Source organism: Botryllus schlosseri, chromosome 1, assembly GCF_051294905.1.
Source record: "Botryllus schlosseri isolate E-star chromosome 1, Bs_hap1, whole genome shotgun sequence".
Lineage (NCBI taxonomy): Eukaryota > Metazoa > Chordata > Ascidiacea > Stolidobranchia > Styelidae > Botryllus > Botryllus schlosseri.
The window spans coordinates 38,366,110-38,394,104 of NC_137236.1; the positions used below are offsets into that span (position 1 = coordinate 38,366,110).

Genomic DNA, 27,995 nt, shown 5'->3' on the forward strand with positions numbered 1-27,995 from the left:
TTTTACCTGATGTTTTACCTTATTTCGAGAATTACCTCGCAGGTCACACAAAACCTTCTCGCGGGCCACATTTGGCCTGCGGTACACGCTTTCGCCGCCCCTGATCTTTATCGTTACTAATAACAGTGATTGATGGTACATAAAAATCCTATTATAGTTGTAATGTCAGTAATTTTAAGATACCTTTTAAAGCAAATGTTTTCATGAATAAGAAGTTGGAATCGTAGTCGAAGTCAAGGTCATTTTCACAAACTCCGACTCTGAAACCAGTCAGTATTTTTTCCACGACTCCGACTCCAGCCACTATAGTTATCACGACTCCGACTCCGACTCCGACTCAATCTAGCGAAAATTAGCCAAACTCCGACTCCACCGACTCCTACTCCGACTCCACAGCCCTGGCTGAAAGTATGATTAAATTCAACCACGAAAGGTAATTAGGCCCCGAGCAATCAAACATACTAGATAGTTTGTGCATCAGTTCATTATTACATTGAAGATCGTCAGTTACTGGAGACATGAAACTACCCTGTGTCACTTTTACTATCTGGTTCGGTAAGGCGTAGCATTGCTTGAATACACCGGAAATTAGAAGTCTTGCTCAAAACTTTTATTTTCAATGCAGAAATTATTGGTCCACTGAAGTCACTCGAGAATTATTTGTGATGCTCCCGTGCACAACTATTGGTATGCGTACCACAGTTTGGGAACTACTGCTTTAAAGCTTCTTAATTGACTCCCGACAGGACGAGACACAAATACAAACGTAAATAAAAAGGATAAAATTGAATGTAGTAATAAATATGAGTTAAAATGGTTTATTATTATGATATCCTTTGTCAAAATAGCAGCTAAGCTTGTTATCGCAAAAGGGAAACAATTGAACCTGATTTAAATATATAAAATATATAACAGCCGGACTAAGTCTAATCTGGAATACACCAAATTTACTGCAATACGCAACTTTGATTGATCAAACACACTCTAGTTTCACGCTGAATCACAACGGTACGACGCTCTGCGCCAATGGCGTAGGTAATGACAATAGGACCACGATTTACGCATTAAATTATGGTCATGACATTACACAATTTATAACCCAGTATTGCCGTCCTGAGCAAGTTCCAATTTCATGCACCAAAAATACCAGGAAGTGGGCTAACTACGCGAATGAGATTTTCATTATTGATTTTCATCTCGCCTTCCGACACATCCACCTTTTCTTGTCACCAGTCCTTTTATAGTACCTTCTTCTACCTTTCATGCAGTGTGCGTGCCTTCTTTTTGACATCGCCTAGGCCAGGTGGGTGTCTGATTTTGAAGACTACTCCAAGTCGTTTCGACACCTTCCTATCTTTCATTGTATCACAGTCTTGTGGTGTATTGAAATGATGAAATTTTTAGGAGCAAGTTGAATTGAATTGAATTGCTTCGTTCTTAGTGGTTAGCATCCCCTAGTGGATGTTTATAAATGTTCATCTTCGGTTATGCTTTAAAGGGCCATTCCGCTCTAAATATGTTGTGGTTTCAAATTTTAGATGGCCAAAAGAGCAGCCATTTGTCTTGGAAAGCCACCGCATTCGAACTGCACTTGAACGAACTGCACTCAAATCCACTGCTACAGGGATATGGCAATAGCTTGGAAATAATTTTATTAGGATATTTCACATTGTAGCTCACGCTGTAGCTACCCCCAGCAATACTGATAGCCCGGATTCTTGCGTCATAATAGCTACGACATAAAAGCTAGTCGGACAAAACACGAGAGTTATTGATCCTCACGATGAGACAGATCATTTTCGATCTGAATGAATTCCTCGTTTCTCTCGCCTGTGGCGCAGGATCCCGAACAAAGGATCAGATTTATTTCAGATCAGATTTTTAAGTTTGGAGCACTGCTGCAATAAAGTCACTACCTACCAGTCCCAAGTCGAAGTACGAGGCCTGACTCATTTCATGGTATTATGCAAGATGACTGAAGTAGGCCTATATATTGAATCCCTGTTTAATCCGAATCGAGTCGAATTGGTATATTGTTATGCAAAGGTGCGTTTTGACACTCAAACATATGTCGAATTGCTAATCTAGGTAGGTAAACTCCATCGTATTTCTCTATAATTCAGCCAGATAGCTGGTAAGACACGAAACACGGGAACGTTAGAAAAATTGATATGATGTAATAGCCCAGCTACACATCCGTAAAATAGAATTTACTCCTGCACCAATTGTGAACGAAAAATATATATGCATAAACTATATCATTCCGATTCGAATCACACAAGACCTTCATTAAGGGAGTATTGCGCAGTCAGAATAACAGAAAGACGTTGATATATATAGATTGCTATCAGTCTGTTAAAACGAAAGCTCTAATCATTCATCTGCGGTTGATTTATAGTGACATAGCAATGGAGGCTCAGTAAAATCAGCCTGCACAATATCCTTGTTTGACTGGTTGCGCTCAGAGGTCACACAATCATTCCGATTACACTCTAAAGTTTCAACGATTCAGTAGACACCGATTGCTGTCTATTATTGAAATTGATTCGAGAATTTTTCTTCTACTTACAAGTCAGTCCGCATTTCTGAAACACCGATTCAGAGTTAAAGCCATGTCAATTTTGCATGTCAGGTCAAATCATGTGAAATAATTCTCTTGAGTGATCCCGAGACTGGTTTCAAGATGCCAACTTGGGCGCGGTAAATGAATTCAGGAAGTTCAGGAATAATCTTGATAACAATTAAGCGCAAGCAACATGCAAGCAACAAACAACTACCAATATGACACATTAGTTGTCAGTGTCCAAATATAGGGTGAGCAATCATTCCTACGCGGTCCTCATGTAAGTTTAGGAAGGACAGTACTCGCACGCGTAAAAGGCCGTCCCAACAGCATCTCCGAATTGGATCGAACTGTAAGTGCTACCGAACGTAGTGGCGGTTACGGCATTATCCCCGTCCCCGATCAGAGTCGTTCCGCTGTCTTCTTCGTAAGGTGACGTGACGAATTCTGACCCAGTGGAATCCTCGACCCATTCAAGTTCAACAACCGAAGCACCATCCACGTTGGTGTCAAACAAAGGCAACCAAACTGTCCCTGACAATCCCAAGTGGTCCCGCAAGAGCGCTCTGAAATTGAAACCGATTTGAAATAACATACCGGAGGCAAATCATCGGTGGTATCTAATGATCATGACTAGGAATGAACAGAATCGACCACCTGACCACCCCTATTCCGAATCACGTGTTAGGCTTCGAGTCGTGTAGAATACCGAGTCACACTTATTGTGACGTCATGGCAGTACGAATTATGTGGAAGATATGTCCACCTTGACCGCAACGAATACAATCTCACTTCAACATCGCATTAAAGACAATTTGATCCATCCCGACCAGATCTATTTCTATGCACATTGCGACAATGTCGTGGGTTGGTTACGACATGACAGAAAACAAATTGTTATTAACGAGGGTCACAGGTTGGTACAAAAAATATCCTTTTTTCCGGATCCCGGGGACTCACTGATTAAAAGTTATAGGTTGCCTAAAACACGCTGCACGCCAAGTTTCGCTCGATTCAAACCAGTACACGCCGACGCAGAGGTAATTGAAATTTTCGAATTTACTGTGAAAAAAATTCAAATTTTACTGTAAATCCCACGAAATTGTTGAGTTGTCTACAAAAACGATGCGAAACAAAATTGACGCAATCACAACCCGTTTGCGGCTGAAAGTTTTGGATTCGCAAAAATAGTAATTAAGGTGAAAAATCCCCGAATCATGAATGAAAAACTCAAAAAATTTGCGCATAATTTATTCGGCATCGTTTTGGTAGAGGGCTCAACAATTTTATGAAGTTGCCAGTAAATTCTGATTTTTTCTTCTCCATTTTTTTTTTATAATAAATTCAGAATTTTTAATTTATCCTTGCGCCCAGCCCATTTCGTGGTGCATTAGCGTTACGATTCTGTGATTTCATGACGTCACGTAAAACATGACGCGTTACTTACGCACGATCAGCGGCAGTCCTGACGTTCTTATGAGCAAGGGTAGCGCCTTTATCCTGACAATATGCAAGCGCTGCGGAAAATCCACTTGGGACTCCTGGGGCCTGATAGCGACATCCTTTGTATTCCTTCCAATCCTTGAATTCGTCCTGTAACATCACAGCGTTTTGTAAGATTCCGTACGTAATTTAAGAGGCCCCGATAGTGAAAGTTAGAAATACGATCGCACCTACCCAGTGTTGAGAGCAATTCACTACTAGCGATTCAGAAGCATATTTTGACCTTGGTCAAGTCACTTAAATATAGAAGGTGATATGACTCAAGTGAAGTCACAGCGATGTAAAGGGCAAAAGCAAAGCAATATAATAATGACTGTAATACAGACCGAGTTGCTATATATTTTGAATCAAGTAAGGAGTTGATACTGATTTTGAAAAGAGCGCTGTATCGTTTGCATATGCATATACCTGTTAAATTACATTGGTAGCTATCCGTCCATAAGTCTGCAGTATATCATTATCAATCAAAATAGAGGATAGCTTACGAAACCTCGAAAGGTAAAAACAAATCGATATGAGGCTATAGAAAACCAATGTTAACATCCATGAGACAACTAAAGTCGCACCAATTGTTGGCGAGTACTATAATTTAAAAAACCATATTATATATTCGACTTTAATGATACAAAACGGTTTCTCAAGTATAATAAGAGCACATACTGCCTCTTTAATGACTTCAACTTTGACACATTTCTGAAAGGCTGAGTTAAGTCAAATGAAATCAAGTCGTTTTTGCTAAGTGACTCAGATCAAGTCAATTCATGTGATAAAGTTTACTCGGTCCGACAAGAGTCAAAATATATCTGGAGGCCCCTAAGACTCTTTTTATCGCGTCGTCAAGTATTAATTCTACAAACCGGAAGCGGCGTGGTCGTGTCTGACGCCATCGTAGTCGTCGTAGTCGTCTCTTGCGAACGTAAACCTGCGAAAAATTATAACTTGTCGCTAGACGACGGAAGTGATTTGAAATAAAATCTATCCGTTTCGTCAATTCACGACTTCCCGTGCCAAGGGTCCACGACATCTCACTTTATTTTGCCTACCCTCCCTTTTGACGTACGAGATTATTTCGTCTCATATACATAGCTCATCGCTCGGTCACTAGCGACAGTGCTGACCTTATCAGGTAGATAATCAGGCCGATGTATTAGGCAACAACTATAGACCTATGATTGGACCGTCATAAAAGATGTCTTTTTAAGTCATCATCCCATACATTTAGCCGTTAGGGGGTTAACTCATCCACCCACAGAACCTTGGGAATATGCGAGGAAAAAGTCCAGGAATCAATGTTCTGGATGAGAACAAATCTTATTTTGTGTCAGCCTTTCCGGCAATAATCGTCTGAGGTCTTAGTTCATACTTACGATTGATCAGTTGCGCCAACACGATTATTCGCACGAGCCGCTCCGTGTTGATCGTATTTCGTGGGGCCGGTGTTGCGTAGTACCTCTGATCGTTGGTTTGGACCCCCGTGTACTGGAACAATAATTATTCGACAAATTCATCATAAATCTAAATAAAGGATTGCTTGCTCTCACACACGCGCACTCGCTATCAGACTCACCGCTTCATGTCTAGTTTCGGGCTCGTCCGATGATGCTGCAATAGAAAAATGCTTTCAGAATGATGGCGTCATCGATTGATTCGTCCGTAACACTCACCTCGAATACAGATGACAGTCAGAAGAAAAATGAAACTAGCAACGAATCGCATCTCTCACGATTGCAGAACTACTGATATATATTTGGATCTGTATTGGAATTGGAAGCTAATTCAAGTAAAGCGACACTCATACAGAAGTTATTGTGGTGTGTGGACCCGGTTTGTAGCAGCGATCTTATTAGAACACAGGAAGAAGCTCGAAACGACTTGAAATTGATTTTCTTTCTTGTTTTTGGAAACGAGAGAAAGGAATCTTTTTCTTCAAGCAGCCCGCATAATTCAACTACATCAAATCGAAATATAATTCGACCTCGTACGCACACATGTCTTCGTCGTTCAACTACCATAACATTGGCATGAGTTACATAATAACACATCGCTCCATCAAGTATGCCGGACCATACCTGTGGAACAGTATCTTGTCGGCTATCCGACATTCGTCGACACTGCCAACATTCAAGACTAAATGCAGGTTGTTTCTACTAAATATTACGAAACAGCCCTTAACGTGATGAGGTCACGATGTGACATAACAACCTCGCCTACCGACGCATGTCACATTCATTTTCATGGGAAGCAAGTGGCGCAGTTAGTTAAGCGCCAGCGTCACGACACCAATGGTGGTGGTTCGAATCCCGGTTCGGACTAGTTACTATGAGTTGGAGGTTCTATGGGCGCCTCATCGCCGACCTCACTGCAGTCGCAGTGACTTGAAAAGCCCAGTCAGTCAGTCGGCCGGCAGCAAAAAGAGACGATGATAAAGCGCGCGTGACAGAGACTGCCTTAAGAGAGTGCCTGAGAGAGTGCAAGAACGAACATTCAAGAGACGAAGAAATGCATATTCATTGTACTGTATAACTTGTAATGCAGTCGGCAGCAAAAAGAGACGATGATAAGGCGCGCGTGACAGAGACTGCCTGAAGAGAGTGCCTGAGAGAGTGCAAGAACGAACATTCAAGAGACGAAGAAATGCATATTCATTGTACTGTATAACTTGTAATGCAGTGGAGCACAAAGCCTTAAACAGGCTATAAGCACCACTGACGTGAATAATAATAATAACATTCATTTTCATAGCTTGTTCATATGATTGCTTTTCATCCATTGTGCATGCCTTTTATTTACGTGCTCCAGGCCAAGGTGGTCTTTTCAGATTTAGAGACTAGCCCGAATCGTTTCGACATCTTCTTATCTAATCATTATGGGACAGTATTGTGCTGCTTTGATCTGATGAAAATTTCAATAACTGACCGCGTGACTAGCTGACTGACTGACTGGTATTCAACAATCGGGTCGATACTGCGTTGCCGATGCCACGCACAGGTATTACTTTTACGACAGAGGTGGAATCAGGCCGTGTACATCAAGTCCGAACCAACAATAAACGGGCAGGTTCAAATTCGAAATATTATTGATGCGTCACAGCAAAAATGCTAGTTTACAACCAGATCTTTACGAAAACTCTAATGAGGCAGCCAGCCGCCAAAGGCTCCTTGTAAATGATCGTCAACTCGGAAACTCAGCAGGTTTTAAGCAATCTTAATCTATTTGTACATACAGGCATTTTTTCTTCTCTCTCGTTGTTAAAAACTTTTGCAAGGCGCTTTTTCATCGCCTTCGACAAAAAAGTGTTCGACAGAATCTGAAACTATTGATGTCGCCAAATAAGCAACATTTCAGTGGTTGACCCAACTTTACCTATAGTTGTTTTCTTTTAAACACGAGGGACGGGATACTGCGAACTTAAAACGTCCTAACTCTCGTCAGACTAAACGAAAATCCCATTTCATTCGTTGAACGTAACCCGGAATGCGCGATAACCACTGCGGTTTTTAGATAATTTGTAAATTGAAGTTGTTAATCGCTTTTAGTCCCAAAGGACTCTGGGATAGAGTTAGGGTTGCATTTAAAAAAAGCGGTATTTTAAATCACTTTTTTTTAAAACATGTTTTATACAGTGTTCTAAACAAATGCCTTAAAAAAAATTATGTTTTTTCAGACGTTGTCTAATTATGCCATAATTGAGTAGACAGTTTCGAAAAACCATGTAGCATGAGCCTAAGGACGATTTGCACTTAGAACAGTCGACGTATACGATATGGGGTAGCTAGAACCCTCGAAATCGTTGACGTTTCAGCATGTAGAGATCATTGGTACGGAATAGCTGTTCCGATGATGATGAACGCCGACCGAAAAAATGCTACATAACGATGTTCCCGGTTAATGATATTTTTGTTCTGTTTATCACAGTGGTCGGAAGCCCGTTTCGTCGAAGAAGCCATATTTACCCTGTATTTTCAATTGTCAATGCCAATCCACAGTGACGTCACAATTAAATATTCGTGACGTCATGGCTTGAAAGAAAAATTGATTTTTGCTTTAAATGCAACCCTAGATAGCGCGATGGTAGTTTGCGTTTTCTTAGCAATTTGGAGAGTTATTCACTTCCAAATTGAGATTCCGTTGTATGGTGGATAAACTGTCAGAATACTGGTCGACGTAAAACGCGAAGGAGAACGCCTATTTGAAATAACGTCAGTGATTGCTGAGCTGTTATACGGCATCTTTTACTATTGCTATTTATAAATCGAATTCGAGGACTGCATTTTGTGAGAGCTGTAAAGCTCTTCTGAAATGATTTTATTTATCTCTATAGAAATCTGGCAGACAATGTTACATTAGAACACTTTCTAAAAAGTAGCCGGCGGCTTTTCGACCGTTCAGGAAGGCAGTGTGGTCGAGGTTTGCCTTTATCAGCTAACAAGAACGCCTTTCCACGGAATTCACCACGTCGACAGATCATATCGGAAAAAGTCGACAGTGATCGATTCAATAACTGCATGCCAAATTACAGCACGCGACACTTTTCACTTCAACTGGAATTTTGTTCGCGCTCGCCGCGATGTACCTCTAATTCATAGTTATTGCTCTGTGTATAATCCGAATTTCATAATTGAGATTTGTCTTATCAAAATTCGTAACTTTCCATGTCGTCACACTATGCGTTGGGTGGTTGCATTTTTTTTTTGTTTTTTTTTTTGTTTTTTTGGGGGTATTTACGGTGTTTGTCAACTACTATGGTAATTTACACCAGGCCGATATTCTTCCTTTTTTTCCGTAACTGCCGACTTATAGCACGGCCCACCTCTAGGCTTTTGTAAGACACCGCTGACGCGGATGAGGTGGCGAGGAGGAGCCTAGGTAAACCTCCAACACTTAGGTATCGGAATTCGGAAGTCGACCTCGGTCCCGCACCCATTGATGTTGCAGCCGCGGACTATACCACTGCGCTATCTCGCCACTATGGTTGCATTTTGTGATATGACGATAAGAGGGGTGGCGGCGCGAAATTTTTCACTAGCCGTGCCTAAAAAGTTTGAGAACCACTGCATCGAGGAGATATTGACAATAAAATTTTGATTGCATATATGGAATGTGGTTTGCAATGAGACATCTTAAACTGTTCATTTTTTTAAAAACAGCGTTTTAATAATAGGGGCGTCTGGCAAATCAATGAGCTGCTCTTCTTCAAATGTCTAGACAAATCGTATATGATGACTCCCTAAATATGTGTGTTCTGTGCATCGTTTCAGACGATCACCTTTTATTGGTAGTGAGAAAATGTCTGATGGGCATTAGTATTAGGGTTTGTATATGTTCTCTATATTCGTGACCGACTCATATACAAGAGTGTGGGTGGAGATTTGAATTAACAAAAGATTCGGTAATGTGACTGAAATCGTTGCAAGCCCAGTTATTGACCAAATTTGGGAGTGTATGGCGTGATTACCGACTAGGACTTAGGAAAATTGAGTATACCTCAGTGGTCCGATTCTGAATCCGTGAATCCGCTATTGAGCTTCGAGCCGAGTCGAAAGTTAGAATAGTGGTAATTATGACGTCATCGCAGTATGAATGATGTGAGATGGTAAAATATGTTCCTAATTTTTTACCACAAAGGCTGCAACGCCAGTTCTACTTCACATTGAAGTTGAATGGATATTTTTGATCATACTTATTTCATTTCATTTTGTAACAAACCTGTGGTACAATCACGACTTCGTGGGTAGGCCCACATCATTTCTACTAATGTGCATATTTATGCATATTTCGTATGTTGCGACACGGCCAATCTATGTTTATAGCTTCCACAGCAGAAATAGTATCGAAATTATAATTATCGGTGATCTATACTGTGATACTACCGAAATTTGAATCTGTACAGAAACAATATGTTGTTCATGTGACCGAAATAGACTTGCGCGGAGTTAATGGGTAGGCCAAGCGAAAATCAAAATCTTCTCTACAATTAACCCGATCGGTGTGCGGCGTGTTCCGAGTTGAGCTAACAATTATCGGCGTGCTCATTGGAAATGGCGGTTTGATAATCCGCGATAAGGGCTTGTCGAACAACATGTACAATGTACATGGAAACAGAACTGTTATCGTTATATTAACGGCGCCGGTATTTTATACGGAATCGTGAGCTTCCCTATCAGCCCACTTCCGCGAAACGTGAACCTTTACCGATATCCTTTTAAATTCGATATTTTAAAACAGTCCGCTCACTGCTGTACTAATGCTATTCTGTTGTCAAATACCGATTCTATGACACTTTAATATAACATGTGATCACTCATTTATCCAGCATTAAACTGCTACATTGACGGAAACTCAAAACACGACAACTAGTTTTTTTATTCGTGGCGACTTCTTACAGACGAGCGTCATAACCACAGAGAGGGAAGGATTTCACCACCAGATGTATTCGGACTCAGAAAGTACCAAGTCCGTTTCGTCTGTATGTTATGCTGAAGCCAAATGACCATAATGAAAAATAGTAAAACCAATGGACATACGTATGTGAAGAGACTCTCGGAGGTAAATGCCTTGAATATACAATTGAATAATATATTCATATTTAAATAAAACCGAATATTGTCGACTGATACTGGTAAGGAGTAGTTGTCATCTACTAGTGCAGAATCGAAAAGAACTTTGTCGTATCACAAATGACATCACTGGCAGGAAAGTTCGTATCACTGAGGCAAACAGATTTCAATGTACAATTATTGCCAAAACAGTCGAATTACAAGAACTGTACAAACATAACTGTGTTTACTATGAATATGAATACAAATGGAATGAGCCTACTTGTTAGTCCATAATATAAAAACATTTCGTTACTTTGTCTAGTGTGGCAATAAAGGTATATAGAGCTTGCTCAGAGGGCGTCGAGACAAAAACGTTTGGGAGACACTGCTTCAGAACAAAGCATACGTATTTCACACAAATACGGGGATAAGAACCATGTAACATTGCTTATCTGCATTTCTCGTGCCAGCCACGAGGGGCCATGAAAGTCCCGTCTAATGTTCGTGCTTTATGACGCGATCGTGTTTCGAGACTATGTTTGTGAATTGCTATACTGGTGCAATTGTTTACTCGAGCTTTATCGTCAAAGTTTATCAGGATACGTTCCGTTAAAACAGTATCCCGGGGCGATCAAATAAACAATCGGGTGATATTTTAATTAAGTCCTCTACTTGCGTCAGCACATTATCGAACTATCGATTAAAATGTTGAAAAGCGCGAGAATAGCATAACACTCAACAAACGAAATTGGGATGTCACGTGATTTAATGACAAGGGATGTCGTTGTGTTTAGGGATTGGCACAATGATTTGAATACTTGAATCTGAATTTAGGGTTACTCTTAATAATTCCAGCCAGGTAGTGTGAGAGAGGAGCTCTTCGAGTGTTGATCGTATATGTTGCCTGTCACTAAGAGTTAACTTCGTACCTCAATCTGTGTGTCTTGGAGTCGAATTTTATCAAAATACACCAGCCAAGGCTGTGTAAACCAGAGGAGTTCCTGTACCATATAAAATTGAACGCTCTCTCATTCGAAATTTCACGCTGGTGACGTCATATTTTGTGTTACAATTGTTGATATACAATGTTCCTTCCAATTCTCTACGGGTTGCTGACGATTACCCCTGACGAGTGTCAGCCGAAAATATTCGGGCTTATTTCAATATGAATGTACTATTCAAGTGTATATTGACGTTCTGTATCTCCGAGAAGGTCTTCAACGAGAATTATAGTTTCGATGCCATTTTCCACAGTAAAAGCCTTGAAATTACAGCGGTTTACGTCAAAACATACGAAACTCTTGGTGCAATGATACCCACTCTAGCGGAAGTGACATATTGTTAAGTTGTATTTAACCCACAGCATTGTTGCAAAGTGCAATGAAACATGTATGATCATAAATTACCTTACGTTTAATGTGGAACTGACATTTTGTTCATTGTGGTCGCATAAATGTACAGTACATATTCTAACTTTACACAACACTTTTATGACGTCAAAAAGAGACACACTCGCATACCCTACTCGACTCGAAGTCTACTATTCGAATCTTAAATGCTCAGGTAGCCTACGCGACATTTTTCTCTGATTCACAGAGTGACGTTTTTCGCCGCAGGGCCGTTCGATTTAAAGTGAGAAATCCCAGCCGCCGTGTCATTACAGAATCTCAAGCGAAGACCGTGCCTGTTAGAAAAACGATCAGTAGAAATGATTTCGCCCGTAATTAAAAATCAATAATTATCTTTATCCGGCAAACGACGGATAAGACGCTATAAGAAATATGACACATCTCGGTGTGCGGAAAAGGGGTGAGAAAATAGTTAATATTAGTTATAATATATTAAAAATACAGATCAGTAGTGCTTCTTACCGCAAGCGGTTTTGGCATTGCTGCGAAACGCTGATCTCCGCTGACGACATTCATTCAAGACCATGAATTATACCACTACAAGCAAGATTAGTTAATGATCTGGATTACCGGTCAATTTTACTGCGCAGAGCAAATCACACATCTCAACAAATACAGTTAATACATTTCCTTGTTCCAAGATCCGGCACGTTGCATATTTAATTACGATCAACTCGTCTGTCACTCGGAATTCAGTTTTTAGCATCTAGGCTAGTAACTGATATGTAAAAAATCTTCGACCAAACAGTATATGTTTCGATGGCCTAATCACATAAAGAAATAATGTAACAAAATTGGTATACAACCAGTCTCTTGGAATATGCAGTGGCGATGCTGTCCAGAGTGGTAACATTGGAGGCTGTCGTCTAGATCAGTGGTTCCCAAATTTTTTTAGCTCGCGGATCGGTAAAATTTCAAAAAATATTTGGCGGACCGGTGCAACTTCAAAAATTGAAATCAAGTAAAAATGTAAAGTGGAAAACCGTCTTTCTCTAAGTATGGTATTTGAGAGCGACATTTTGAGTCTTTTCTTTGTAATTAAATATGTTCATGATGGTATTCATGTAATACTGTAGTATGTCTGCAGAGTCGAGGTAAAACTGCCTTGCACAGATGAACGTGCTACCGCCGAAGGCCGTGAATGAAACGACTGTATGCCAACTAGAATAATATTCTTTTCTTCGACAATATCTAGAGGAAAAGTATTTGAGCGTCGGACCTAACACCTTGGTACAGACATTATCCACTGCCACTATAGACGTATTACGAATACAATGACCCACACAAACACCTGTCAACAGCGACACCCGGAAATCCAAATCGAATGATCGTGTAAACTGCGCGATTTATGTAGTCAGTTCGGAGTTTACACTCGCGTGTCGTCACTGGAGACGGCGTTAACTTCAACTCAAATCGAACATGTTCCCAGGACTAATGTTATCTCGCAATGCTGTATGTTATGGAATTGGTGAAGCTCTCCATCAGGTTGTAGCTTGATATCTTAAATTCCTCTATCAAATGGCACGCCCTCAACATCTTTCATTTTTTAATCAGGGGTTACAGTTACAAAGTTTCATTCTGCCTGGCGGACCGGTAGAAAAGTCGTCGCGGACCAGCACCAGCCGGTTGAGAACCACTACTGTACGTTATGAACTGGTGAAATTTTCAGTCAGTTTTTTACTTAATGCTTGAATTATTTTATCAAAGGACACGCCTTTAGCATCGTGCCTTTTGTTATTACGGATTAGGATTATAAAGTTTATTATATCTTGCGGACCGGCGGTTGGGAACCACTGGTTCAGGTACTTCGAATTGAGAGAAACGAGAATCCGCACGAGTACCATCTGTAATCCGAAATCTGTTCAAAATCTCTTCCCCCTTTGTGATCGTTGCCATGTACCCGAGATGGTGCACCATTTCATAATTGTATGTCCGGAATATCAATTTCATATTCACGTATTACATTATGTTTTGACGTCATAATGAGTGATACTCGAATACTCGATTCGACTCAAAGCATAATAAGTGATTCAGAATCGACTCCCTCAGGTACTCGATTTTGCCCAGCCCTAGTTGTGGGTTCGAGTCCGACTGAGGTCGACTCCAGAATTCCTACCTAAGTGTTGGAGGTTTATTTAGGCTGCTCCTCGCCATCTCATCCATGTAAGCGGTGTCTTTTAATAAGCCTAGAAGTGGACCGTGCTACAAGTCGGCAGCTACGGAATAAGAGTAAAGGAAAATTGGTCAGGTGTAAATGACCATAGTAGTCGACAAACACCATGAATACCAAAAACATACAACGGTAGATCTGTCGACAAGAGCAGGCTCTGAAACATTTTAATGCCTGGTGTAAGATACAACTCATCGGCCGCTTACGTTTAATTCAGTAATTTCTACTGTCCATTTCACACATAAAACGAGGATACCTAGACAGTTGAACCAGTATCACATTTATGTGCTCAAAATCAACGAGAACTTTGCACGTTTGAGTAGTTTGAGCATTATATTGCGAATTTGAAAATAAAAGTTACATATTCTCGTAAGATCCCTTGATGCCAGTTGCACGAGCTACAAGCATAGAAGCACATTGATTTGTATTGTGCGACAAAACAGCTTTTAGATTCGATGCATAAATAAAGAGGCTCAATTCACAGTTCCCAATGTCTCTATGAGACATTGAACGTCGACACAATAGACCAAAGAGGGTTCGAAGGCAAAGAAGCGCGTGTAGGCCTATTCACTATCACGATGCATGCAAAAGTGGTATCAGTGCCAAGTATGTTTGACTTTTAATCTGAAATCTACAATACGAGAAGATTCATTTGGCAAATTCAAACTTATGAAAAAGTTATTTAATTCCGCTTGATTCAACTTTATATAGCTGCTGATCACCATAACACTGATACTGAGAACATTCCTCAGACAAAGACTCTTCACAGAGAGAATCTTCTTCAACTGTTGCTAACAATTTTGAAGGCAACGGAATGGTGACATAGGGCCAATGAGGAACCGGCCGCATTGCGCAAGTCAAACTAGATATTGAATTTTATAATGCTTTTTGGTATTGAATAAAAAAAACACATTTTTTTCCATGTCCATGTGGCTCTCTCCAAACCCTTGGCACAACAAATGCTAAAGATTTTTGTTTTCATATGCTTCATAGCCTCAATTTCGCTATAATTTTCATTCAGTGTGCTGTGCATACCTCTTCTTTACATCGCCTAGGCTCCGGTTGGTGTCTGATTTCAAGGGCTACTCCAAGTCGTTTCGACACCTTCTAATATTCTCCTTGTATCGCAGTCTTGTGATGTTTTGAAAAAACGAAAATATCAATAAATTGATACTGATATCAAAAACTAGGGCTAGAATACTTACTTTTTACATGCTTATAAAAAGTTTAGTTTACTTTTACTTGGTAGAAATTGACGACATTACTTCTACTTCGACTTGAGTACCTATGCCAAGTACTTTGACCAGCTCTCATGACGTCACAATGGTTATAGCAATGACCCAACAGCAAGGAATAGGTCACATAAAACACACTGTTTTTAGCCCTGAAATGCAAAATTTCAAATCACAGATTATAAAAAATCTTGAAGTGATGGAAATGAAGCGACTTCATATTCGTAATCAGCGTACGAAAATTGACTTACTAGTCATCATTTTGGCCAGAAAACAAAGTCATGTTAACCAGTGTAATCTGCAGTCCGAGCCGGCTATAACATGAATGACCAGTGACCACTAGGGCTGTTCAAGATTAACACTTTTCCGGATTCCGGGGATTTACAGCTTAAATTGCTAGGTTGCCTGACAAAACGCTGCACACCAAATTTGGCTTAATTCCAGCCAGTAAAAGCCGACGCAGTCAATTGAAATTTTGGAATTTATCATAAAAAACTTCATATTTTACTGTCAACCCCATCACATTTTTGGATTGTCTACAAAAACGATGCAAAACAATTTTGACGCAATTCCAACTACTAAAAGCAAAGTTATTAGAGTTTATCATTCATAATTATGGGATTACCCACCGTCTATGGTATTTTTGCAAATTCACAACTTTCAATTGCAATAACTTCACTATTGCCGGTTGGAACTGGCACAATTGTTATGCATCGTTCTCTTAGGCGACTTAACAAATTCATGGCGTTGGCTGTACAATTTGAGAAATTCCAAGTTTTGATTGAACGCTGCCTCGTCTTTTACTGATTGAAATTGATCAAAATTTGGTTTGCAGCCTTTATTTTAGGCATCCCGACATTTCATCAGTGAATGCCCGGAATCCGGAAAATGTCCTTTTTGAACAACCCTAATGACCACAGTCACTCTTTATGACAGAGTCATAGTGCACAGATTTTCATAGCGTCGCAACAGATACGCACTGAATCCATATGGATATGACTTATATAGGCTACTATTTATAACATGTAGCTGCTAATAGACCCTTCGAGATGTAGAGGGAGAGAGGCAAAGGCACTCGTATAGTCCTGTCATTTCCAAGATGTCACGTGTCTTTGCTGCTCATGCAAGCGGAATTCAACAAGGTTAATGATCACACTGCATAAATATCGAGCCTTGATGAATGATTCGCTTCACTTTCACATCATCATGTGATTCAGGGATTAAAAAATGTAGGAGATGGTACGGAATGGAACCAGTCAATAGTAGATAGATGGAGACATCTTAAATTGATCGTTCCGTAATCTCTGCCTAATTGTTTGAGTTGTATTGAGTTAGTTTCCTCTCAATACCGTGGTTGATGACGTGCTTATGGAAACTGTTATCAATAAGATTTTCCAGATATTGTTCAATATACAATTTAATAGTATATTCATATTGAAATGTTCCCGAATATTGTTCAGCGTGAGCTGTAGAGATCCAATAGACCACGAAATGACTTACTTGTCCCGGTTTTAGACGCGTCCAATGTTCATATTGCACCAAATACCGCTGTCTCATTTGATCATTTTTGCTTTATGTGTATGATATGTAAATAGTAGGGATGGTGTGAACCTCTGAAAGGTTCAGGTTCGTGTGAACGCGAACCTTTTTGAAAGGTTCTGTGTGAACACGAACGTGAACCTCATGACGTCCCGTGACGTCATATTGCTAATTCCAACCCTATCTTTCAATGAAGTGATAGCCTATGTCACGGTGGTTTATTTCGTTATGGCTCATCCTTTGCCACCTCGAGCACTTTGCGGTGCACGTGCATTTATATGTGGAGTGACGCGATGGAGGTCGTCTGTTTTGATGTTGTTGTAATACTGGTTTGCTGATATTTGTTGTTCTATTATCTTATCAGGGTTTCGAGAGATTTTTTAACGTCATCAAATAATATATTCATCCATTTGGTGTTCTTGTTTGGTGTCAGTTGGGAAACAGAAGAAAGCCAGCTTAATACAATCGTCGACATTTTTGGAGACGACAGCCTATATTAATGTACGTATTGTACATGTACGCACACGATACCTAGCGACGACTCGGGTCACATAATCCCATAATGCGGAAGTATATATTGGCGTTTTAAACGTCGCTGAATGTATCAACTGAGGCAATCAAATGATATATTACTTCCATAAAATCAATATTATCCGTCGCTTTGCCAACAACTTCGACGAGGACTTACCAGGGAATATAAGAAACACCTTAACGGCCGGACAATGTATTCGGCGTCGGAGTATTGCTACATTGATTTTGAGCAGAGTGTAAAACAGGGTTTCTATGCTTGCTACCGATATTATCCCATTAATAAGTTATACAGCAATAGCTAAAACCCCCCATAAACATATGAAGTCAAGATTGATTGGTTGAATAAGCATCATTCGCTGACTACTATAAGTGTATTTCGCTCGTGACGTTGTGTGATTGCGAGTCGAGCTCACAGCAGAGAGTCGCTAAATATTCACAATTGGAAAGCTGAATATTTGGAGCAAACTTTTGTAACAAAGCAAGTAAAATCTTTGAGACTGCCAAGGTGCATATTCGTTTTGTGTTGAATTTTTCTGCTGCCAGCGCCATGCATAGAGGGACTGGCCCGCAGTTGAAATGCAATAAATTCGTACCAAAGATGTCATAATAAAGTAAAAATTGTAATATATTAAAAAAGTTCACAGTGCAGAACCTATCAAGGTACTGTTGTGGACGCGAACCTCTGAATTTCCGAGGTTCACACACAGAACGCGAACGTGAACCTCACGTTCACACCATCCCTAGTAAATAGATGGTTTTCGTGTTTAGTGTTTCAATTGCGTACACTTGATATAACATTATTTTTCAGGGGTACCCCATTCACGAAGATAAATCCCAACGGGTACGCACACAAAACGTAAGGTAAACCTTTCGCTTACTAGTCATACGCTAATATTTACATTTCAAAACATAACACTGGTAAACAAAATGAAAAAAAAATTGGCAGAACATCTAGGAGCCGTTTCTGGGATTTTCAAGGTTGCTGATTAAGAATATCATATTATAGTTTTGCAATATTGGCTCTAGAAAAGAAGATATTTTTACCCCTAAAAAGAATAAAATCACTGTATTTACCCTGGAATATTTCACTTGGTAGGAAGTAAATCTTTGAATTTTCTACTTTTATACTGCGCATAAATATGCAATTGACTATGATGAACACTCATGTCGTTCTCAGTTATTCCATCAATTTTAACATGACCTGATAGGAGAACTTTGTTTGGAAAAGCAGTTTGTCAAGCCTAAAAATTGTACTCTTGCACAATGGAAATATATTTTCTCCTGAACCAATTGGTCATTCTACCAAGATGAAAGAGGAGTATAAAGTTATCAAGTTTGTACCTGGAAAGCTGAACTAAAAGACTTATATGCGCTTCCTCTCTTTTCACTTGTAAATGGATAATTTTCCGTAAAGCCAACAAAGTGGGTATACCTAATATCCATATCAAACGAGAAGCTTAAATCTGGAATCTTTGATGTTACACAGGTTCGAATACGGACTAAGGATTACAATATCATATTAAGAAAGGTGCTCACTGCATGGAATTCTTCTAGGATGTGGGAAAGAAATTTTTTGGAAGATCACAAAGCACCTAACTACAAACAGTTGGTCTTAGAATTGGTATCTGCATATGGAAACCTTGGAGCAAACATGAGTATTAAATATCTTTTCCTGTTCATTCATTTCGATATATTTTCTGATAATATTGTTGATTAGAGGGAATAGAAAGGGGAAAGGTTCCTCCAATGTATCAAAACAACAAGAGAAGATATCAGCGAAGATGCGACAAACATATTATGGCAGACTACTGCGGTAACCCTTCGAAAAACTGCACAAAATAGCTTACAACCGAAAATAGTACAATAACCAATTTTGCTTTAAGATAAGTTATTGATATTATATTCCAACTTATCATTTTGAATTTAAAATAGGGGTTAAAACTGATTCCGTTAATGCAACGTTATTTGAGTTTTTAGGTAAATACTTATATACATGATTGAAGTTCATTTATTTATTTATATCCGTGAAAGTCTCTAATTATGATAAATCGAATACCCTGAAATATAATTCTGTTGATGTATTTTGATTTAAAACAGTCTTCAGCGTGTCAAAATAACAAGTAGATCAGAGGTCTCAAACTCAAATGTGCTCGCGGACCAATTTCCTGGATTTTGACGGCGCCGCGGGCCGCACCACCAATAAATAATAGCGGTATTAAATGTATTTGTGATAGGGCGCTATTTAGCGGGACCTTGTAAACTGGCATTTCACACACATCGTGGAAATATGATTTACTATTGTGAATTCGCGCCTAACACGTAAAAATTAATTTTTTAAATGTTTGAATAAAATTGTTGTTGAACTTGACATAGTTTGTCAAAATAATTAGTTATAGACACCGTGTGATCGCATAAATTCATCACGACATCGTAAAAGCTGTCGCGTTATAATTTAGTAGTCATTTGACGTGCCACAATATTATGTAGAATTGTAGGCCTCGTTAGAATATTTTGGAATCGAACAAAGATTGATCTAATATCAGAGCATAGAAGCAGCATAGCCGGATCTGGGCCTCCGGCATACTCCGGATAACCAGGCTGTTGATCGTGTCATTACCAATAATGTCAAATTAAATCTGCGTTAGATTTACCTTCGAATATTGGAACAGGGCATAGTAATCGAAATGTCCAATCGCTGGAGAATCTATTGGTGTAAGAGCTGTGGAGCGTATCACCATCTTACTCGCCACCTTTGATTGGCGATAATAACATCGATCAAGAGACTTAAGATGACGCAGGATGTTAACTTACTGTACAGCAGGGGGCAACAGAATGCTAATGGTTGTCATACCGGCCTGCTGAGCTAGCTAAATACGCTACGCAACACAAGCTACATATTTCTATTCCCCATTACAGTCTGATAGTTTGTTGCCTCCGTGGTTGTATACCAAGTCGCGGCGTTCCGAGTCACAAGTCCTTATTTGATTGTAACGTTCGACCCGACTCTATTCGAGTCATTTTTATTTTGTCACCCATTCAGCCAGATTTCGAATACGCTAATTCTACAAAAGTTCGTTCCCAAGTCCAAGTCACAATTTGCAGTCCTAAATCATCAGCAGGTCAAGTTTTCCCGATCATAAACAGGGTATGTGATGTAGTCAGCACCGTAACTGCCGCACCCCAAACCCCCCAATTGGGGGGGGGCCGAGCTCGAAGGGGGCCCAAAATTATTTCGTGAATTAGCATAAATCATAGAGTATTTTTTGAAAATTTATGGAATTTTTTCAAAATTTGTTTCGCTGCGCGCGAATTCAAGTAGCCGTTTATCTTTATTATTGGGTATTGGGGCTTTACCGCGCCACGACTCACCAAGAAATACAATCAAGTTTTAGGCCATATATAACATGCGACTCGAAAAAGTGTGCCAGAACGATCGGCAGCGAGAAAACCTTGGCCGAAAAGGTCTATGCCCTTATGCTGACCGAAGACTTCGTTACATATACAAAATACAGATAGGTTTAATTGTCCATAGGCGCCTAAATGACTGGCGCCGAATGCTCATGTCTTTGCAATCTGAACCTCACAAGACAAATACCATCCCGCTGTGAAAAATTTTATGCCAGTGAAGAAATACCAATTTGAAATCGTGTGCGTCTCTCAGTTTAGAGGCATACGTTTGGGCGATTCTATATTTTTTTGATATAGCAGACTGGAAGTCACGAAATAACATCATGTAACGAAGTCATATCAACGGGTCCGCCCGCCCGAATATGTTTAATTATTATTGACGGGCCCTCCCGTTTTCAAGACACTTCACTCAGCTCTACCAGTAAATCTAATTACGTAAGTAGAGAGGACAATAAATTGATAGCATAATATATATGCAATCGCCGATCTGATTGACCGATTTTATCATAAATTATCGGAAATTTTCGCGCTTCGCGCTCTACTCACAATACAGTACAGATGATTTCGTGACAAACGCGAAGAACGTGATGGGGGGTCGTTTTATCACCCTATGGGAGCCCCAGACCCATGTTTTTGGGGGCCTGACGAGGTGCTGTTTCGTTCCTGCCAACGGGTATACGCCCGAAGATGTTTAATTATTATTGGGTGGTCCTACTTTTTCAAACACACCTCACTCAGCTCTATCGGCAAATCTGATTACGTGGGCAGAGAGAAGATAAAAATTGATAACAATATATATATATGCAATTCCCAATCATACTGACCGATTCAATCATGAATTCCAGAAATTTTGCACGCTTTGCGCGCTTACGCCACAAACGCTCATTCAACAAACAAACCCCCAACGAATATGACAGATAGCTGTAAACAGTGTATCGCCGGAGGGGGGTCTGGGGGGCGAAGCCCCCCATAAGTTCGGCCTATAACCCTATGGGGGGCCCAAGACCAAAGTTTTGGGGGGGGCCTGACGAAGTGCTGTTACGGCCCTGGATGTAGTAGCTGATCTTCCACTGCAGGCCAACTTTTGTGAGTGATGTGATAGTGAAGCGTGTAATGAGTAGTTTTAGAGCGAATTTAAAGTTCTCAAATGTAAAAGAAAGATATGTGGCGGTTAAATATAGTCGAATCTTTCAAAATCCAAAATGTCGACGCGGGTCGCACAAAATGAACAGGCGGGCCTCGTGTTTCAGACCTCTGAAGTAGATTGAATCTCTGATCTTTATAGTACGACTAAGCCGATTTTTTATTTAGCCCATACAGCGAAAATATAAGATCTTAGTCAAAATTGCCCCATGGATTATCTCCAAAAATATAGCCAATTTGAAAAAACTAAAGTCATATTCGGAATCAGTGCCTTTGAGAATGAGGACCCCCTAAACCACTCTTACTTTGCCCGCCTAAAACTATGCGTTGACCAGTGTAATTTTACTGAAATGGCAGATCTTGACGCAACTTCATGAGTAATGTGTACAGTACACTATTTACAATTCAGTTTTGGGATTGTAAATTCACATGCCTGCATTTTATAACAGTTTGACTTTGTGGGTTCGCTAATCCCATACGGTTACGAAGGTCTCTTGCCACTGAGATCCGCTTATCATCCGATTCACTTTTCAGTTTTCTATTCGCTTGGGGATTAAATCAACGTCATTGGTTCTGTACTCAACCGAGATGCTATTCGTTGCGAGTTTTTACTTTCTTTTGGCCCCAATCGTCGCTGAAGGTTAGTGTGACATATGAATCCTTCGATGAAGTCTTCTTTTACAATAGCTCCTTCATTTCAGTCACGCCGAATGGGCGGATACGCAGACATGTATTGGTAAGTCTCCTTGTGTGAGCGAAGATAAGTCAACTTTCGAATGTGATTTAAAATTTTCGATGTGTTACTTCAGTACTGGCCTGCTCCTATGTACAGGGCGTTCCCAAGAATTATTCAGGTGTATTATCCAACACCTGTTCGTAAACGACAGAGCGGCGTTAATCGGATCGTACGTTCGTATCTGTGGGCGCAAGCGCTCCGCGGTGAGTAGACACTCGAACTTCAGGCTGATGATTCGGGCAAGGCTTATGTAGCCATTCATTTTATTGTTCAGAATGTCTTGAATTGACGGAGAAAATAAAATTAGGATATATCTCACATCCATACGGCTATCTAGAGTCCAGTTACATTTTGCGCAGGTCTGCTTTCTCCAGCGACGGCTACGGAAGAGACGACCCAAGCGTCAGCGACGACGACAACAACTACCTTTACCACAACCACTGAATCGCCATTTCCGGTTTGTATCAGCCTTGGAAAACTACCTAATTTTATTGTTCCACAGACTAATTAAAGAGAAATGCCGATAGTTCTAATCTAGATGGTGAAATGACGCTATGCTCCAATTTCAATTCCAATCTAATTTCCGGTTGTCCTAAAATACTACCGGAGAGCGGCATATAGTGCGAAAAGAGCCAGGCTTGGTGTATAGACACTTCTAGTTCACAAGTTCATGAGAATGTAATTGGATTTGGGTTGAACAGGACTTGATTTCTTTCAAATTGAGAAATTTTTGTATACGCTCTAATTCTAATATATTTTGGAAAATCTTAAATTCTCGAATTGTCCAACATTCGAAGACGCGATTCTGTTTGATTTCACGACAGCATATCCTCAAACGGTATGTTCAAAATCTGAAAAGACGCTCCGATGTCGCAGGAAGCGTTTCGAGATTGGGCGGAGTACAAAGGATGCCACTATCAGATCGGAAAGGGGCAGCTCTCATTTGAGGACGCTTTTGTGACATGTCTCGGACTATAGGTGCCTCACTGGCTCATAAGAACGTCAGGACAGTGGATGATTGTCAGTGAGTAATGATCTGCGTGATGGTCTGTGACGACTCGAGTCATGACGCGAGTTGAGACGGACTTTAGTCACAATTTTCCGTTGACTCTATTGATTCGAGTCATTTTCTTAAAATGGGATAATGACTCGACCAAGTACTGTGACTCAACACAATCGATATGACTTGTTCCGAGTATCGTGTAGAACAGTGGTTCTCAACCGGGGTCCACGAGACCTTCAAATATGCAAAATGATTGATGACCAAATTTGTATTTTTTCAATTAGGTAAATCACGAGACAAATTCCCTTCATAACTAGTAAAACTTCACGACTCATATTACCACAATGGCTGTCGGAAATGAAATATCCTACTGTGCAAACTCATTTTAATTGATAAATTCACAGCAGCTTAATGATACACACATATCTTGCTATTTGAAGATGCTTTGTCGGGGTTGAGAAAATATAAAAAGTTAGGGTAGTAAGGTCAATCAGGGGGACTTCGAAAGATTACAAGTTGTCAGTGTCAGCAAACTGGGGAGCAGTCGCTAGAAGTGGAAGTTTTTTTAACCGTTTTCTTCTGAAATATACATAACCACTATTCAAGAATAACTTTAAGACGAGCTGCTAGATAAACATGGCTCGGCTGAACGTTCATTCAAAAATCTGTTTCTCAATTTTGATGCCTTAAGGCAGGGGTTCTCTTGGGGGGCGCGGGAGGCTCTCAGGGGAGCGAGAAAAATTGACGAAGTCAGTATAGGGGGGCGGGCGCGAGAAATTGACAAAGTCAGTATAAATTGTACGTGTCTGAAGCTGAACATGTGTTTCGCATCCATTATGAGAAGACGATTTATGAAGATGAAATTTATTCCATATTCAGGAAAGTTTGCAAAATACAAACTCTAGCAACCGCGCTCAACGGAGTATAGTCTGATTTCAACTTCATTTGAGCAAGTTTTTGAAATTCTTTGGAGATATAGAGAGCAATTCCCACGTGTAAGTCATTTATTGCTTCATAGCTTGTTTATTGCTTCATAGCTTTGACAGTAGCCTAAACCTTGTCGCGCCGGGCCGCTCTTGTTAGTAGCTTGCGAACTGCACTGCCTAAGACAGACTTAGATGCAACATAGGTTGCCCGGTTTCGCCCTCAATTAGGCTACTCTAAATCAATACAACTTAATTAATTTCCAAAACTGATCAAATTTAGCCTGGCAGGACGGAACGACGCCTTGCTCTCTGTACTCACTACCAGCATCAGGATTAGTCTCTGGGTGACCTACCATGAAATTAATTAATGGATGTCAGTTGTTCAATGTTTTTTTGTTATTTTCAAACAAGTTTGGAGAAATTTGTCAGCAATGTAAAAGACTCAACAACTGGAATGCAGATTTAAAATTGGCGTAAGATAGACCTTATGTATACTATTAGATCAGGGGTGGGCAGCCTGCGGCCGTAGAAGGGAATTGGAGCGGCCGTCGACGCCTATTTCAATTAGTATGTGTTGGCGGCCGTAGACATGCAAATTGCAATTACGAATTCACTCCCGCATTTCCGAGAGATTTTAATTAATCTTGAAATTTTCTTCGCCCTCTGCGCAATTCAACAAGACTTCATTTTTCGATTTTAATGCAGTAGCGCCCTTCTTAATCTGAGCCGGAATGGGAACTGGCAAGAAATAACAATTCGTTCGCGGCCCTGAAAAATTTTCGCGCACCGCGCGACAATATGCACCTCCCGGCAACTATTCATAACATTACCACTCGCGATTTCGGTGCGTACAATAGGCCATTGTGAAAAGTAGATGTCCGGAGTTCACCGGGAATGGATATGGACAGTTTACCATAGGTATTTTGCGTCCAGATCGTTCATTGCGGCAATGCCCTGGAATGCGGCCTTACGCTACATAAGCAATCGAAAAGCGGCCATGATTATCAAAAACGTTGCCCACCTCTGTATTAGATGATGTGCTCTTTTTGACATGACGATAAATGCAAGGGGGTCAGGGGGGCGCGAATTTTTTGACCATCTCCAAGGGGGGCGCGTGTCAAAAAAGGTTGAGAGCCACTGCCTTAAGGTGTTGTCGGAACAGTTACGAGTTAATATTACATTCGTCACTACCTATCTTTGTGGAAATGGATTTTATGCACTCGTTCATATCAAATCAAGAGCGCGGCTTTGCAAGACACGGCCACTTATTTTATTAAATTCACCTGCAGAATTCGATTGAAAAAAAAACTTGAAAAAAAAAACGCAACTATTTTTAAGGCCTTCGTTTAAAACACTGTTTTAAACAAAGTCTCTTAAAACACCGTTTGTTTTAAATGCAAACCTAGATAAAAGACAGTTTGGGAGCCTATTTTTAGAGGATCGTTCATTCCATACGAGACTTGAATCAAGTCATATATAATGTCTAGTGACATGACGGAGTCAATACGCAGAATGACTTAAGTAGAGTCGAGTCATTTTTCCTTCCCAAGAAATGACCCGAATCAAGTGGAGTCAACAAAAAATTGCAACTCGACTCCGCCTCAACTCGAGTCCTGACTCGAGTCATTAGAACCCTGTGAACACCATGTAAGCATTACTTACTGACGATCAACGTCGGTTCTGACGTTTTTATGGGCAAGTGTGGCACCTAGTCCGGAACATGCCGTACCACCTTCATCAACTGAAGCCATTTCCTCTCCGACCTCAAAACGGCATCCTTTGTACTCCGCCCAATCTTGATACTCTGCCTGCGACATCGGAACGTTTTGTGAGATTTCGAGCCTGCGCTTTGAGGCCGTGCTATTTGGAAATTAGACAGACTCGTGACTTCAAGTCACTGACTTGAAATGTTCATTCTACAAATCACAGTGGGACAACTCGAGAATTTCTGACTTTCTAAAATCGACGAAAATTTGAATAAGAAAATCCGCACAAACTTTGAAATGTAACCAAGTCATGTTCATATCAAATCAGAGCTCATTTCATGCACTTGAAAATTGCAAATATCTCTGACCCATGCCAGACTCGTTTTCATTATGTTGCTCTCTGGAAATTAGATTAGAATTGAAATAAGAGCACATAGCGTCATTTCACAAACTAAATTAAAATTACCGCTATTTCGTTCACGATATTGAAACAATTATATTTATACATTTTTCCAAGGCTTCTACAAACCGGAAACGGTGATTCAGTAGTCGTGGTAACGGTCGTCGTTGCTGTCGTCGTCGCTGGCGCTAGGTTGTATCTTCTGTAGCCTTCGCTGCAGGAAGAAGACCTGCACAAAATGCAACTGGACTCTAGATAGCCGTATGGATGTGAGATATATGTTAATTGTATTTTCTCTGTCGTTTCACGACATTTTGACGGATAAATTGAATAACTCTATCGCCCTTGCTCGAATCATTAGCCTTAAGTTTGAGTGCCTACTCACCGAGGAGCGCTCGCGCCCACAGATACGAACGTACGATCCGGTTCACGCCGCTCTGTCGTCTACGAATAGGTGTTTCATAATATACCTGAGGGATTCTTGGGATCGCCCGGTACATATGAGTATGCCAGTACTAAAATAACGCATTGAAAGTTTTCAATCACATACGACAGTTGACTTAGCTCCGCTCACACGTGGAGACTTACTAATACATGCCTGCGTATCCGCCCATTCGGGGTGACTGAAATGAAAGGGGTATTGTAAAAGATGACAATTGATTGATTCACACGTCACACTCGCCTTCAACGAAGATAAGCGCCAAAAGAAATACAAAACTCGCAACGAATCGCATCTTGTGCGAATGCAGAACCAAGGACGTTAATTTAATCTCCAAGCGAATAGAAAACTGAAAAGTGCTTCGGATACTAAACGGCTCTCAGTGGCAAGACACCGGTTCCTCTACATAACCCTTTGAGATTTAGGAACCCACAAAGTCCAACTTTTATAAAATGTGGGCATGTGACTTTACCATCCCAGAACTAGACCTAACCCCACCAAAACCACACACCCATTTCTTAAGTGTCGAATGCACGTACACAATATTTACTCGCAACGTTTTCAATTTAAATTCTCACTTTGCACTTACGACGTCCTTTATGTTTTACGGCATTTTCACCGACTCATGATGCATCTAGGGATGGTGTGAACGCGAGGTTCACGTTCGCGTTCTGTGTGTGAACCTCGGAAATTTTGAGGTTCGTGTTCACAACAGAACCTTGGTAGGTTCTGCACTGTGAACCTTTTT

At 40.4% G+C, this 27,995-nt stretch overlaps 3 protein-coding genes across 4 annotated transcripts in view; all 3 read right to left on the minus strand.

Annotated features, from left to right (window-relative positions):
- LOC145436733 (uncharacterized) overlaps positions 1–27,995 on the minus strand; it is a 246,599-nt gene that overhangs the window by 89,522 nt on the left and 129,082 nt on the right. The gene's annotated exons all lie outside the window — the stretch shown is intronic.
- The window catches only part of LOC145436675 (uncharacterized), a 339,318-nt gene that overhangs the window by 42,284 nt on the left and 269,039 nt on the right, over positions 1–27,995 (minus strand). The window lies entirely within an intron of this gene.
- LOC145436717 (uncharacterized) lies at positions 1,992–27,596 on the minus strand. Its single transcript, XM_080314008.1, has 7 exons — positions 27,529–27,596; positions 5,731–5,768; positions 5,634–5,668; positions 5,434–5,545; positions 4,924–4,988; positions 4,011–4,156; positions 1,992–3,129 (listed from the first exon to the last, which is right to left on the minus strand). Exons 1-7 carry the CDS (start codon positions 27,540–27,542, stop codon positions 2,850–2,852), a joined length of 690 nt encoding a protein of 229 aa, XP_080170134.1. The 5' UTR covers positions 27,543–27,596; the 3' UTR covers positions 1,992–2,849.

Excerpts from the sequence above, each read along its gene's own strand:
- LOC145436717 (XM_080314008.1), bottom strand. Across the intron at positions 4,989-5,433 it reads GTTGGCGCAACTGATCAATC|GTTTACGTTCGCAAGAGACG; the intron begins GTAAGTATGAAC and ends AATTTTTCGCAG. Across the intron at positions 4,157-4,923 it reads ACACGACCACGCCGCTTCCG|GACGAATTCAAGGATTGGAA; the intron begins GTTTGTAGAATT and ends GTGATGTTACAG.